Raw genomic sequence first — 14,385 nt, 5'->3', positions numbered from 1 at the left:
AATTTATGAAATGTTTTGTTTTGTGATGGTATGTCGTAGGACCTTCTCATGGAAATATACAGAAGTATAGGAGAGCCCGATAGTCTCTATGGCTGTGGTGGAGGAAGAATGTTACAGCCATTAGCTAGGTACAATTTATTCATTTTTTATAAAAACATAGTTTTATTTATGAAGCATTTGAAATCTCAGAACTACTCTTTACGTGTAACAGGATAAGAACATATGAGCACGAGGCCATATGGGGAAAGGCCCTTGTAACATATGACCTTGAAGCAAGCCTCCCTCCAGCTACTCGCCAGGCAGGAATAATAGAGGTAATTCACTCCTTTAGTAGGAAATAAATACAGGAATCACCCCCTCTAGTGATCAGAAGTATTCTTGCTTCAGTAAACCTGAAATTGATTTTGTTCTGGTATTCTATTCACATAATAGTCTGGGCTTTAGTCTTTGATGTATTTTCATATAGGAGCACTTTAACTATGACCACACTATGTATTATTAGTATGAGATGCTATATTGTATTTTCATCTTGGAAGCCTGCAACCATATCACTTTGTGCTATGACACTCATCATATGTTTCAAACCAAGAAGAGTTAAGTCATTACTCAAAATCAAGATCTCCTAAAAACACAGGTGCTGCAGGAAGTAGTGGTATTGTTAGTGCTCTGGCCTCTGAATCACTATAGAGCAGTGGCTGCCAACCTTTTTTCATTTGCAGACCCCTAAAAAATTTCAAATGGAGGTGCAGACCCCTTTGGAAATCTTAGGCATAGTCTGCAGACCCCCAGGAGTCTGTGGACCACAGGTTGAAAACCACTGCTATGGAAGTAATTCTCCACTACACTGTCCTGCTGGAGGGTACCATCTTTCAGATAAAAAGTAAAATTGAGGTCTTGTCTACATGTGGTCATTAAATACACTGTGGCACATTTTGTAAGACATGGGATGTTCACCCCAAATATTTGGCTAAATTCCAACTTTGATAACTAATTTCTGCCTATCTACATTTCCTCCTGCAGTTTCAGTGTAATCTGAGATTCTTCCTTTACTGCTCCAAAACCATTTGCTACTGCTGTGCACTGTTGAACATCTGTCATGTTCCTCTTCAGGAGTAGCTGCATTTTATTACTTGGTTAAATGATCAAAATATATAGAAAGATCTTTTGCCAATTCCACAGGAGTACTGAGGCTTAATTAGGGAAAAATCTTGCCAATCCTTCATGCCACCAGTGCAGAAGACCCTCTAGTCAGTGATCTGTTGTGGTGCCACTGCCCAAGAGTGGGGGAATGAAAAAATTGCACAGGCAGTTCATTTCTCATGTGTCAAGAAGATTTGTTCTGTGGAGGATGTTTTGGGAAATGGCTGAGGCTGGAGCCTTTTTATTGGTGAATGCTTTACACTTACAGAGTTCTTAGGTTAGAAATAATGGTAGTTCCATGCCTGGAAATCTTACCTTGGTAACAAAAGGGTAAGCAAATCCATTTGAAAAGCAGCCCCAGACTAGTGAAATGTTGTCTTTTTTTTTTTTTTTTTTTTTTTTTAAATCTTACTGATTGTAGGCCTTGCAGAATTTTGGGCTTTGCCATACTCTTTCCACCTATTTAAAAGGCTTGGAATATGAAAACACAGAATGGTGTGCTGAACTAAAGGAGATTCGTTACCAGGCAGCTTGGAGGAACATGCAGTGGGACCACATCTCTTCTGCTAAGTAAACCAACTTCTCTGTTTATCTTTTCCAGCTCTAGTCTGTTAAAGCTTAATCTAACAATGCGCTATTTGTTTTTGAGAAAAAGGAAAACTTCAAAATATAACTGCTGTGGGGCAGAAATGGGGCAGTACTGTTTATCTTAGTTATCTGCACAATTGAAATAAAAACAAAAAGCAATCCCCTTTCATGTAAAAACCCTGTTTCTATTGTATGTGTATCAGTCTATTATAGCAAATGCTACTGTTATAGCTGTATTTCCTCTTTTCATTTGCTGATAATTTCCTTTAAAATCTCCTTTTCATTTTTAGTCTCAGCCACAAGATTAATCTTTTTTTTAAGTGTGAGGGAAATGCTTGCCTGCATCCATTTTTGATTTATAGGAGAATGAAAAGATTGCTCTTTGAGCCTTAAGAGTGACTTCAATAGTTGAAAAAAAGAGTGTCCGACTTGGTTCTGTGGCTACTCCCTCATAAGGAATAGTAAGTGCCTAAGGGTGACATGATATACTGGGCACGGAGTAGTGTATACCTCCTCTCTGATGAGGAGAACAAGGCTATATTCCCTTTAGGGGGAAAAAGGACTAGATCGCCCTCCCATCTTGGTGAAGGCTTAAGTTACATCACTGAGTCATTCAGTGACTCCTTCCACCGATATTTTGCAAGCAGGAGGAGGGGAACTTTCTCCCTAGCTGCTTCTGTGGAGATGGATCTGAAAGAGAGGTGCTTCTGGCTGCAGTACTCTCTTCTGCTACATCCAAACAGTGCTCACTTAAAAGCAACTTGTGGAGGCTGCTGCTCATCTCCATGTTTCCTGTCTAATGGAGGTCCATATGACACTCGTTCTTCCAGCTGCCGCAGTCAGGATGCTCTCACTCTTGTGAGGCTCCCCTTGGTGCTGGAATAGGGAAGGTAGCAGAGGTGAGCTATTCTAAAATGCTGCAGTAATGTGTGTGGTATAATAACCTAGATAAAAAGATTCTTCAGGTCCAGTATGGGAGGTAAAGAGAGTGATATTTGGGCTGAAAAGAAGGGGAATAGACAAAGATCAAGGAGAGAGGGAATAAAGGGCAGAGAAAAAAGGTTGGAAATAAAATATGTGGCCGAGAATTAAGGAAAAGGGAATCATGTTGAAAAGGGACTGGCAGGAGAGTGAGAGTTTAGGACTTCTAGCCTTTTGTTCTCATTTCTTTTTCTTTCTCCTTTTTTTAAAACATCAATGAAATTAAATGCAAAAAACTATTGATGGTGGAGTTCCCTCTAATTTTTTCTATCCATGTGTGGAATTAATTTTTTTATGTGCACCAATATCGAAGTAATGTGCGCCACCAGTAGAAACCAGAAACCTAGATATAATTTTTTTTTTTAAAGTTACCATAGGGATAATTAGTGTAGCCAGGTCAGGTTAGGCATTTTAGAACTCACTACTCAATTTTATTTCTCTCTTACGGTAATTCTTTATGAAATGCGTAGACCAGTCAAAAAACTAAAATAACAGCACTTCAAAAGAATAAAATTACAGAGAATATATGTGCATTGCAGGAAGTATCAAAAAATAACAATAATAATAATAACAATAATAATAATAATAATACAAGTATGTGTTGGGAGGTGACTGTGAAAGACTGTGTGTGTGTGTGTGTGTGTGTGACAAACACACACTGTGTGTGTGTGAGAGAGATGCACAGTGTGTGTGTGTGTGTGTGTGACACGTGCTGCCCCTTTAAGTAGATTGGCATTCATCAGTCTGAAGCTTGCTTCTTCAGACACAGCAGCAGCCACCAGCAAGTTCCATCCCATTCCTGAGCCCTGTCATGTTCCTCCCACCAAGCTCTGTGGAAATGGAGTGCAGGGGGAGGGGGACACTCTGACATCAGCACCTCCCCCCCCCTTCCCTCGCACAGCTAGCTGGAGACTCCTAGGAGCAGGTGGCTAGGGGCTCCAAGGCAGAGGGCAGGAGCAGCAGGGGGAGGAGCACTTGGAGTGCGCAGCACTTGATAGACTGGTGGGCGGCCGCACAGCTTAGAAGGAACTTAGGTGGAGTCTCATGTCAGTGTTGACATGCAAGGCTTCAGCAAACACTATAGGTGAATACCTGTTTGTGAGGTCAGGCCAATGCAAGAACCACAAGCATGGTTACATGTGGGACAGAGAAGATTGTCCATGACTATTGGAGGCTGTTGTATCATTGCTTTGTGATGTTCACATTTTTCATATAAGTTGTTAATGCGCTTTGCTTCAAAGCAGTTAACGGCGACATGACAAATCTGCTGCCACCTTGCTCTCTTATAAGGCTGTTGCTTCCCAGTTGCCGAGGTCAACTTGACATGCCTTCAAGTTTGACTTCAGTGTGTCTTTTGGACTGGCCATCATGAGAATGAGTGCCTTGCTTTAACTGACCATAAAATATAGCGTTGGGTATTCTTGAGTTGGCCATATGAATGAGATGACCAGACCAGCACAGCTGATCTTTAATCAGCATGATATAAATGCTGGACATTCAACAATGATTAAGAATTTTTATATTGGGAATCTTGTCCTTCCATTTGACTCTACGAACAGAATGAAGATGGCACATGTGGAAATGATCAAGTTTCCTAATATGAAGGCGATATGGTGTCCATACCTCATAACCATATAGAAGCATTGTAAGCACAATTGCCCAATACACATTTAGCTTAGTGCTTATTATGATGCCCCTATCATTCCATAGGTGGTAAGACAGCATATCAAATGCAGAGTTGGCCTTGCCTGTGAGATGGGTAATCTCATCAATTGTGGCATTGTATGACAGCATACACCGTAGGTAGCAAAATTTATCCACTGTCCGAAGAGACGCATTGGTGAACTTAATTATTGGGTATCCTCTGGCAAATGTTGGATACGGTATTTCAGTTTTCTTTAGGTGGAGTATGAAACCAAAATGATTGACTGCATATTTGAAGTCATCAATCAAGTCAGCAACCAATGCATCGTCATCAGCAAATAATAGCTCCTTAATGAGTAAATCTGCCACTTTCATGTGAGCATGGTAGTGTTGCAGCTTGAAAACTTCCTATCAGTGTGGATCTGGATAAATACTCATTTGTCTATATCATGAAATGCATCCATAAGCATAGCCAAAAAATGGATGGAAAAGAGTATGGGAACGAGCAACCTTTTTGGGAGCCATTGGAGACCAGAAAGGGGTCCGTATCCTCATCTGGGTGTGTCATTGTCAGTGCATAGTCACTGAAGACAAAAGCATGATGACCTTTAGCAAGACTGATGCAGAAGAGCATAAGTCTGTCATTAACACCTTTCAGCAGTAACTCAAGTTTGTGGGCAATTAAAGAGCAGGTGGCAAACCCTGAACCAGAGTGCATCTCCATTCATCATCACATTTGCCAATCCAATAAAAGGTGTAACCAGCACTCACTTCTTGTAGCAATGTCCTGCTAGCAAGTCTTGTCTGAGTGCAGAAATATCTATATCGTACCGCACCAACACTCTGACAAGCATAGCGGTTCTACACTCAACTCCAGCATGTCTGTCAAGGAGTGTGTGAACATTCCTAGCTGCAAAATTTTTTGTGGTCTTTCTTATATTTAGACCATAGCAAAGCTGGATGACCAGTCAAGATACAGCACTCTGACAAATGTGGTTGGAGCAAGAATTTATTAGGGATCTTTTTCCATCCCCTTCCCCATTTGAGGAGAGCAGCACTTTCCCTAGGTAGGATGGCTCCGACACCAAGGAAGGATATGATCATGGCATTTGCTCCAGTCTGCGATGAGTGACCATCACTCCCAGGCCATCTGTGTGCAGGATTGTGACTAAGGACCTCCAGCAGCATCCTCTGCCTATCACCATCACCACAGGACTTGGATTCAGAGGTTGCATAGTCAGTGTTGCATTGCTGAATAACCTGCACTGTGAATAGTGGGAAAAGTGTATGCAGTTCCAGTCCCCCTTTCTCATCCATGTAAACCATGTGCCATACAGTGCAAAAATTGCAACAAGTAGGGCGACAAATGAGGATGCAGAGTTCCTTTTCCTAGCAAATGCCACTGACCCCCTCATAGTTCCTCTGCCTTTCCAGAGTTACTTCTGGAGGAACAATTGCGTGCCCTTATAGTATGTCATTGACTACAGACTTACTTGATGGCAGCTTACATTCACTATGTGTAGTACTATGTTTAGGCATCACTGCCGTCAGATTGTCTGTGACTGCTTATTCAACAGGTTTTCCTGCTTATATCACAGCTACCCTCCATATCTGGAAGGTATTCCACTATCTGCAACTCATGGACATGCTCGGTGGCAGATGACACTGCCCCGGGAAGGTGATCCAGATCCAGATTTGCTTTTAATACAATACTGATGGTACACATTAAAACACAGTCAGATAATACAAGAACCTTTACATACGTGCATTTTGTTGTTTAGGTTAAAATTGTAGATTTATTGTATGATAGTTTTTGGAATAATTACATATATTTTAATGTAATTTTGAAATTTTGACTCCATGTATAAAATACAATTTTAATTTCTCACTGCCTTTTAATTTTGTTTACTTGAAAACAATAACTTAGGTTTACAGGAATGTATTGTGTTACAGGGTTGCTTTTTATTTTTTAGGCAAATCAAAATAACACTTTGCCTAACCACCGAAAAATTCCTGACTATACTCCTTATTCAGATAGGTTATTTTGTGTCTCATATGAAGACACCACCAAAATGACTTAAATGTTCTGTATCAAAGAGAATGTTAATGCTGTAGTTTTCAGTCATCAAGATCATTGATGACCTTAGGTGTAAATATAATTTTGCTGTTTTTAATCTTTTTTTTAAGAGATGAGATGGGACGATCAGGCTACCATGAATCATTGTATGATGCTCTGCAGTCTTTAAGAGACCGAGAATTCTCTGCTTTCCATGAAGGCCTGAAAAATGCCAGGTAAAAAACAAATGCCTATAAATATGCTGTGTGTAAGACCTTATTGTGTTTGTGCAGCTGTAGCAAAGTATTACACAAAATCAGACTGATATTTGAGCTGTAACTTGACTTATAGATTTTGACCTGAATTCTCCCTTTCATGCCTATGCCAGTCACGTTAGTGTTAATAGGACATGCATGCCTGATGCAAGGCCAGAATTAATTTTGTTTTAAATTTGTAAAGTGGTTTGTGTGCCCACAAACAATATATATAGAATCTTTTTGGTAGAGATATTTATAACAACCTCTTTGCAAGGCTGCACATGCTGAAGAATAATGATAGATATTAAAAGCCTTAATCCTCAAACTAAGGAGGAAGAGACAAACTACTGGCATTTTATGCCATAACAAGTCCTTGTCTCTACAGGTCCTGTTTTTTTAAAAATAGGGTTACTTTCTATGGAGAAATCACCTTCTGTTAGTGTACATCCCCTTCCTGTTAATAGACAAAGCAAGTTACTTCTGAATAGTCCCTTTAAATTGAATGCCATATATGCTATGAGACAGTAAACCTGATATCCTTTCCATTTAGATTCTTAAGGGAGAAACCTTGAATTTTAGATTTTAATAATAATGCAAAATTCTTACTTAACTGAAATACAAAATACGTGTTGGCGCAATATAGTTTATATTTTATATCTATTCTGTACATGGAAACTATATTGTCAATAAATAAAAGTATTTAGCATTGCTGTATTGTATCCCTAGGGTGAGCGAAGTAGAGGAGCTATGCAAAGGCAGTCTCGAGTCTGTGTTTTCATTGTATCCCACACTCTGCAGATTACAGACCATTGGAGAGTTGGAAAACATAGGACAACTTTTCTCCAGGTATTTTATTCCTTCATGTTAGATTCCCCTTCCAGTTCTAGCTATGAGTCTGATGTTGTTCTTGCATCTCTCAGCTATTTTTAAGTAACCTGCAACTAGAGGCTAGTCCCTCTGTTTTCTTCCTTTAACAAATATACTTTATAGATACCATCTTTACAAGTAACTTCACAGGTTCTCTAGTTATAAATAAAGGCCTTTTTCTAGAAATATTTTCCTGCTTATAAAAACAGGAAAAGAATGGTGGTACTATGAAAATCCACTATACTGGACTCTTCTGGATTTCCCGGTGCATCCTGTTTTCTATTTGTTTACCTTCTAACCTGTTAGTTCTTCAGGACATGGACTGTCTTTATTTTTGTTTATTGTAAACATTGTCAGGACTAATATTTGTTAATGATTTAGTAGTATTTATTATTTGTTTTTCGGTAGCTTCCACAATGTGCTAGGTGCTGTACAAACACACAAAAAAGATACAGTACCTTCCCCAAAGAGCTTATACTCTAACAAGATAAAACAGCCATAGCTGGAGAGTACATCTGAAAGGCATGCAGTATAATAAAAATATGGGCCATATAAAAAACACCATCCTGCAGCTTGTGCTGCTGCAGCCATATTCGATTTTTAGCATGATAACTTGATGTGAGCTAGTGAGAGTATGTCTGCTCAAGCTGGAAATCATACCCACAGCTCCACGTATAGATATACCCTTATTCTGTCATGCAGCCATGTACATGTAGATACAGATTAAGATTCCCTTTGCCAACTTTTTTTTATCAGCCTTATCACATACTAGAACTTAGCAAATTAAATTCAAACAAGCATTCAAGAACATGTACACTGGAATTGTCGTGCCTCCCAGATGTTCCTCTCAAACTTGGGTTTGCTTTAAATCAGCTGTTTTGCTTAACTTCTTATAAAAGTTACAAATCCTCTTATAATCCCTACCCTCCACTTGCTTGCTTTTCAAAATGTTTGTTCTGCGCATGAGCAGGAAGGGTTTCATGAACTATTTTTGCTTTCTGGACCATATATTGTGAGCTACTGACTTCAATTGTTTTATAGTCTTGAGATTTATAAAACAAGCTCCTTCACATCTCAGATTTCATTAATATTTGGTCAGAAGTAATAGCAGCTCTTTTTTCCTTTTCCTTTCTTAATGTCTGTGATTTCAGATCTGTTACTAACAAACAACTGAATGACGTTTATCTGAAGTGGCAGAGACAGTCCCAGCTTCTTAAGGACAGTGACTTTGGTTTCCAGGAGCCTATCATGGCCCTACGCACTGTAATTCTGGAGATCCTTCTTGAGAAGGAAAGTGAGAATTCCAAAAGAGAATGCATTAAAGACATTCTCACTAAACATCTAGTGGAACTGTCCAAATTGGCACGCACTGCCAAAAACACCCAGGTAACTAGTTCCAGCAAGAATCAGTCTGAAAAACACTTATTTCTCCAGTTAATAAGGAAATTTTTCACTGTAATGCTGAAGACCAACTATGCTAAAATTCCTGTACTCCATCTAAGTTTATTCATTGAATTGTTTGTCTAGAGAGTCAGCCTACATAATATTTTATGAATGCTGCAAGCATATCTTCACATTTTTGTTCATAATTACATGCCTTTTCATGCAGTATATGTTATAAAACTGGAATTTTTACCTGTAAATGTATCAGAGGGGTAGCTATGTTAGTCTGGATCTGTAAAAGCAGCAAAGAGTCCTGTGGCACCTTATAGACTAACAGACGTATTGGAGCATGAGCTTTCGTGGTTGAATACCGACGAAGTGGGTATTCACCCACAAAAGCTCATGCTCAAAAGCTCATGCTCCAATACGTCTGTTAGTCTATAAGGTGCCACAGGACTCTTTGCTACCTGTAAATTATGTTTCTACAACTTTGTAACTCCAGTTTGGTACACTGGGTAGATGTAAAACCTCATCATCATGCCTTAGAGTCTCCCAGCATTCCAGGATAGAGTTGCAGAAAGAATTCCTCAACCTCAGCGTCTTGGTGTCGTGTTCAAATGTATATACACTTAAAGTGCCATTATTTACAGAAAAGTCAATCTCCATGAATTACCTTGTAGAATTCCAGTTTTTTTATCCCAATGACCTTTAAATCAAATATGTTCAATTTTCGATTACATCTGCCTATCCTAAAAATTCAATGTAGGATGTGAAAGGCAACCTGAGCTATTTCTGGCTACAGTATGAGCACCAGTAATAAATTTTGTGCATATGGAGCTTGGTTAATAGCTCTGATCCAGAATTATGGAGCTGCAATACTTTTTATATCCTCTTAACTTCCTTGAAATAAAACCAATCCTAGAATATATTGACCCTGGAATGAGACATGGCATGTGAAATTATAAAGTTTAGGGTGTTTTAAAATTTTTCTAGAAATTGGTTTAAGAATGTTTCTAAACTTTTTGGCACATAGTGGGTGAAATCCTGTCCCATTAAAGTCCAATGCAAAGCTTACATTAACTTCACTGGTGCCATGATTTCACTAAGGCCTAGCGTACACTACAGAGTCAGTTCAACGTAAGGCAGCTTACGTCAACCTAGCTCTGCCAGTATCTATATTACAGTTGTGCTCATGCTGAGGTAAGTCGCCCACTACATCAACTTAATAACTCCACCTCTGAGAAATGTGTAACGATTAGATCAATGTAGTTAGGGCAACACAGTGTCCGTGTAGACACTGTTTTACTTACATTGTTTGTTGGCTGTCAGCTTCATGTGGGACTGATAGCTGGAGCCCCCCCTTCCTCGGCACTGACAACTGAGCCCAGGGCTCACAGACAGAGCCCATCCTCGCCCCAGGGCTGACATCCCGAGTTGTGAGCCCGGCTCAGGGCTCAGTTTCACAGCAGGGAACCTACTAGCAGTGAAATTGACATTCTTGTCAGTTTAATGGCTGCTAGTATTTCACGTTTTGTCTCTGGCTCCAGCTGTCAGCCCCAGGGTGAGGGGCTTCCGTTGTGAGCCCCAGCTGGCCAACAGGAGATGAAATGTGAGCCCTGTGGCTGTCAGTGCCCCACACTCCAGCTGTCAGTGCTCCACAATGCCCCACTTCAGTCAATGCAAGCGCTCCTGATGAGGATGCGCACTCCTGGCAGAACGAGGGCAGTGTGGACACCAAACAGCCGATTGAATTGCTACGATGGCTGTAGGTCGACCTAAGTTAAGTCAGCCTAATTTTGTAGTGTAGACAAGCCCTCAGCATCTCCAAAATGGCTTAAGAGATCCATTGCTATATAATCTTTCATCTTTCACCCTTATCACCTCATCAACCCAATTTATACTGCCCACCCAATCTCAAGTATCGGGGGGTAGCTGGGTTAGTTTGTATCTACAAAAACAACAAGGAGTCTGGTGGCACCTTAAATCTGTTAGTCTTTAAGGTGCCACCAGACTCCTTGTTGTTTTCACCCAATCTCAGATACTCTGATGAGTGCCTTATAAGAATCTGAATAGAAAAACCTTACCTTTGTCCCCTAATATTTGCAAAAATATATGCAAACTACTAAGAGATTGTAAAAACACTTTTTCTAGTCAAGTGATCAATTTCCATTAATTTGGTAATTTGTTATTTTGATATTTGCATATGTTTGCAAATTTTAGAGGGAAAGTTGAGGGGACTGTATATATTTGGATATAGTGAGTAGTCCTGTGGGATTATATGTTAGTCAGGAATGGGCTGCGTCACTTAACTGTTCTTTACTGGCATTCTAACATTTGGATTTTTTAAATTGTGTAGAATGTTTGTAACAAAAATGTAATCTTGTTTTGGGGTATTAGCTGGCCTCCATTAAAACACATTTTAAACCTCTTTTTTAACAGTTTTTTGGTTATGAATATAAGCCAGCTCACTGTCCTATATTGTCATATTACCTCACTGTAATTGCAATGTTAAATGTTAATACTTCATTTAATGTTTTGTGAAACTCAGTTCAGTAATCTATACTTTGAAACTTTTTGGTTTATCAGAATGATAGGGTAGCCTATGCCTGTGCTCTAACATGTAAAAAGACCTTGCCTCCTTCCCAATGAAACAATTCTTAACACTAAGCAGGCAGAAGAGGGATATCTTAAAGAAATAAAGCAAAGTACTGACTTGTCAGAGAGCCTGTTATGAAATGTATGTCCATTACTTATAAATATAATTGACAATTTAGTTTTTCTATTTCAGCTTCCTGAAAGAGCAATGTTTCAGATCAAACAATACAATCCAGCTATGTGTGTAGTCTCTGAGTGGCAACTGGAGGAAGCTCAGGTTTTCTGGGCTAAAAAAGAAGAAAGTCTAGCACTGAGTATTCTCAAGGAGATGATCAAGAAATTGGATACAAATTGGTTTCAGGTGTGTGTCAATAGGTAATCTTGAAATCGGGCCTAATTAATTTATTTTGTTTAGATGGGGAAATAAGGTTTTATAGGTTGACCATCTTATATGGAAAATTATTTTTGATTTGAAGTCTGATCTTTTTTCTAAAAATGTGCTTCTCCAAAGGTTGAGAATGATCCGAGCCTAAGACTGATATACACAGAGTGTCTGAGGTTATGTGGAAACTGGTTAGCAGAAACATGTTTGGAAAACCCTACAGTTATCATGCAGAAATACTTAGAAAAGGTAGGGTGGTTCTTCAAAACATACAACTAAATAGATTCTTCTGTATATAATACCCTGTTAAAATGTCAAAGTAAATTTTACAATGCAGCATTCATTTTTTCCATATTGACACTATGGATTTTCAGTATATTCTAGAATAGCATCTCAGACGGAAAATAGTTTTTATTAATGATTTTATATACTCCACAGTGAAACTTAGGGTATGTCTACACTACGAAATTAGTTCGAATTTATAGAAGCCGGTTTTATTGAAATCGGTTGTATACAGCCGATTGTGTGTGTCCACACAATACAATGCTCTAGGTGCTCTAGTCGGCGGACCGCGTCCACAGTACGAGGCTAGTGTCGACTTCCGGAGCATTGCACTATGGGTAGCTATCCCAGAGCTATCCCACAGTTCCCGCAGTCTCTGCCGCCCTTGGAATTCTGGGTTGAGATCCCAATGCCCGGATGATGCAAAACAGTGTCGCGGGCGGTTCTGGGTACGTGTCGTCAGGCCCCTCCCTCCCCCGTCACAGCAACGGCAGACAATAGATTCGCGCCTTTTTACCTGGGTTACCTGGGTTACCTGTGCAGACAACATGGAGCCCGCTCAGCACAGCTGAGCTCACCGTCACCATATGTCCTCTGGGTGCCGGCAGACGTGGGACTGCATTGCTACACAGCAGCAGCTGCTAACTGCCTTTTGGCGGTAGACGGTGCAGTAGACTGGTAGCCTTCATCGGCGATCTGGGTGCTGGCAGCCGTGGGGCTTGCCTTTTGGCAGTAAATGGTGTATTATGACTGTTAGCCGGCCTATTACAAGTCGGGTCATCGCACATTAGCAGAGTCTTCCCTGAGCAGCAGCTCGTGCAATAGGCCTGAAGACCATCGTCATACACCGCCCCGTATTTGCTGCCAAGCACCCAGAAAGATGCCGAGGGCTATCAGTCACGCTGCACCGTCGTCTTAAGATGTAAAAAAATAGATTTTCTCTGTATTCATTTGCTTCCCCCTCCCTCCGTCAAATGAATGGCCTGCTAAACCCAGGGTTTTCAGTTTAATCTTTGGGGGGGACCAGTCTGTGACAGTTGTTTGTGTCTCTCCCTGATGCACAGCCACCGTTCTTTATTTTAATTCCCTGTGCCTGTACGCCATGTCGTCACTCGGCCCGCCCTCCCTCCTTCCCCTAGGCCGTCAGATACTACGTTTGCGCCACAGCTCGAGCCGAGAAGCGGTTCGCGCCTTTTCTTTGAATTCTGGGTTGAGATCCCAATGCCCGGATGATGCAAAACAGTGTCGCGGGCGGTTCTGGGTACGTGTCGTCAGGCCCCTCCCCCCTCGTCACAGCAACGGCAGACAATAGATTCGCGCCTTTTTACCTGGGTTACCTGTGCAGACAACATACCATGGCAAGCATGGAGCCCGCTCAGCTCAGCTGAGCTCACCGTCACCATATGTCCTCTGGGTGCCGGCAGACGTGGGACTGCATTGCTACACAGCAGCAGCTGCTAACTGCCTTTTGGCGGTAGACGGTGTAGCATGAGTGATAGCCGTGGGGCTGGCAGCCGTAGGGCTGCATTGCACCAGCCCCTTGCAGGCAATGGTATATTATGACTGGTACCCATCGTCGTCGTACTGGTATGGCTGTCAATCATGGCCACCTGGGCAGACATGCTAATGTTTCGATGATGACGGTTACCAGTCATAATATACTATTTTCTGCCAATTGCCCAATATTGTCCGCTAAGCACCCAGAAGAGGCCGAGGGCGATGCTGGGTGCTGGCGGACGTGGGGCTGGCAGACGTGGGGCTGCATTGCTACACAGCAGCAGCCCCTTGCCTTTTGGCAGATGATGGTATTTTATGATTGGTACCCATCATCATCGTACTGGAGAGGCTATCACTCATGCTGCACCGTCGGCTGCCACCTTAAGATGTAAAAAATAGATTTGTTCTGTGTTCATTTGCTTCCCCTTCCTCCGTGAAATCAATGGCCTGCTAAGCCCAGGGTTTCCAGTTTAATCTTTGGGGGGACCATTCTGTGTGACAGTTGTTTGTGTTTCTCCCTGTTCCTGTACCTGTACGCCATGTCGTCACTCGGCCCTCCCTCCCTCCCGCCCTCCTTCTCCTGGTCCATCAGATACTACTTTCGCGCCTTTTTTCTGACCAGGCGCCATAGCTAGCACTGGGATCATGGAGCCCGCTCAGATCACCGCGGCAATTATGAGCACTATGAACACCACGCGCATTGTCCTGGAGTA

The 14,385-nt window shown here is 41.2% G+C and overlaps 1 protein-coding gene across 2 annotated transcripts in view; it reads left to right on the top strand.

The window, feature by feature from the left end:
* The window catches only part of ATM (ATM serine/threonine kinase), a 113,632-nt gene that overhangs the window by 73,318 nt on the left and 25,929 nt on the right, over positions 1-14,385 (top strand). For both annotated transcript variants that reach the window (XM_034758832.1, XM_034758834.1), the window contains exons 41-48: positions 40-128; positions 212-314; positions 1,562-1,710; positions 6,541-6,645; positions 7,393-7,512; positions 8,685-8,919; positions 11,705-11,872; positions 12,023-12,142. In XM_034758832.1, coding sequence (XP_034614723.1) covers positions 40-128; positions 212-314; positions 1,562-1,710; positions 6,541-6,645; positions 7,393-7,512; positions 8,685-8,919; positions 11,705-11,872; positions 12,023-12,142 — 1,089 coding nt within the window. The remainder of the gene's footprint in view (positions 1-39; positions 129-211; positions 315-1,561; positions 1,711-6,540; positions 6,646-7,392; positions 7,513-8,684; positions 8,920-11,704; positions 11,873-12,022; positions 12,143-14,385) is intronic.

The sequence above is a fragment of the Trachemys scripta genome, chromosome 1 (genome assembly GCF_013100865.1).
Source record: "Trachemys scripta elegans isolate TJP31775 chromosome 1, CAS_Tse_1.0, whole genome shotgun sequence".
Classification (NCBI taxonomy): Eukaryota; Metazoa; Chordata; order Testudines; family Emydidae; genus Trachemys; species Trachemys scripta.
The sequence above is the reverse complement of the archived record's forward strand: the minus strand, read 5'-3'. Positions and strand labels throughout refer to the sequence as shown.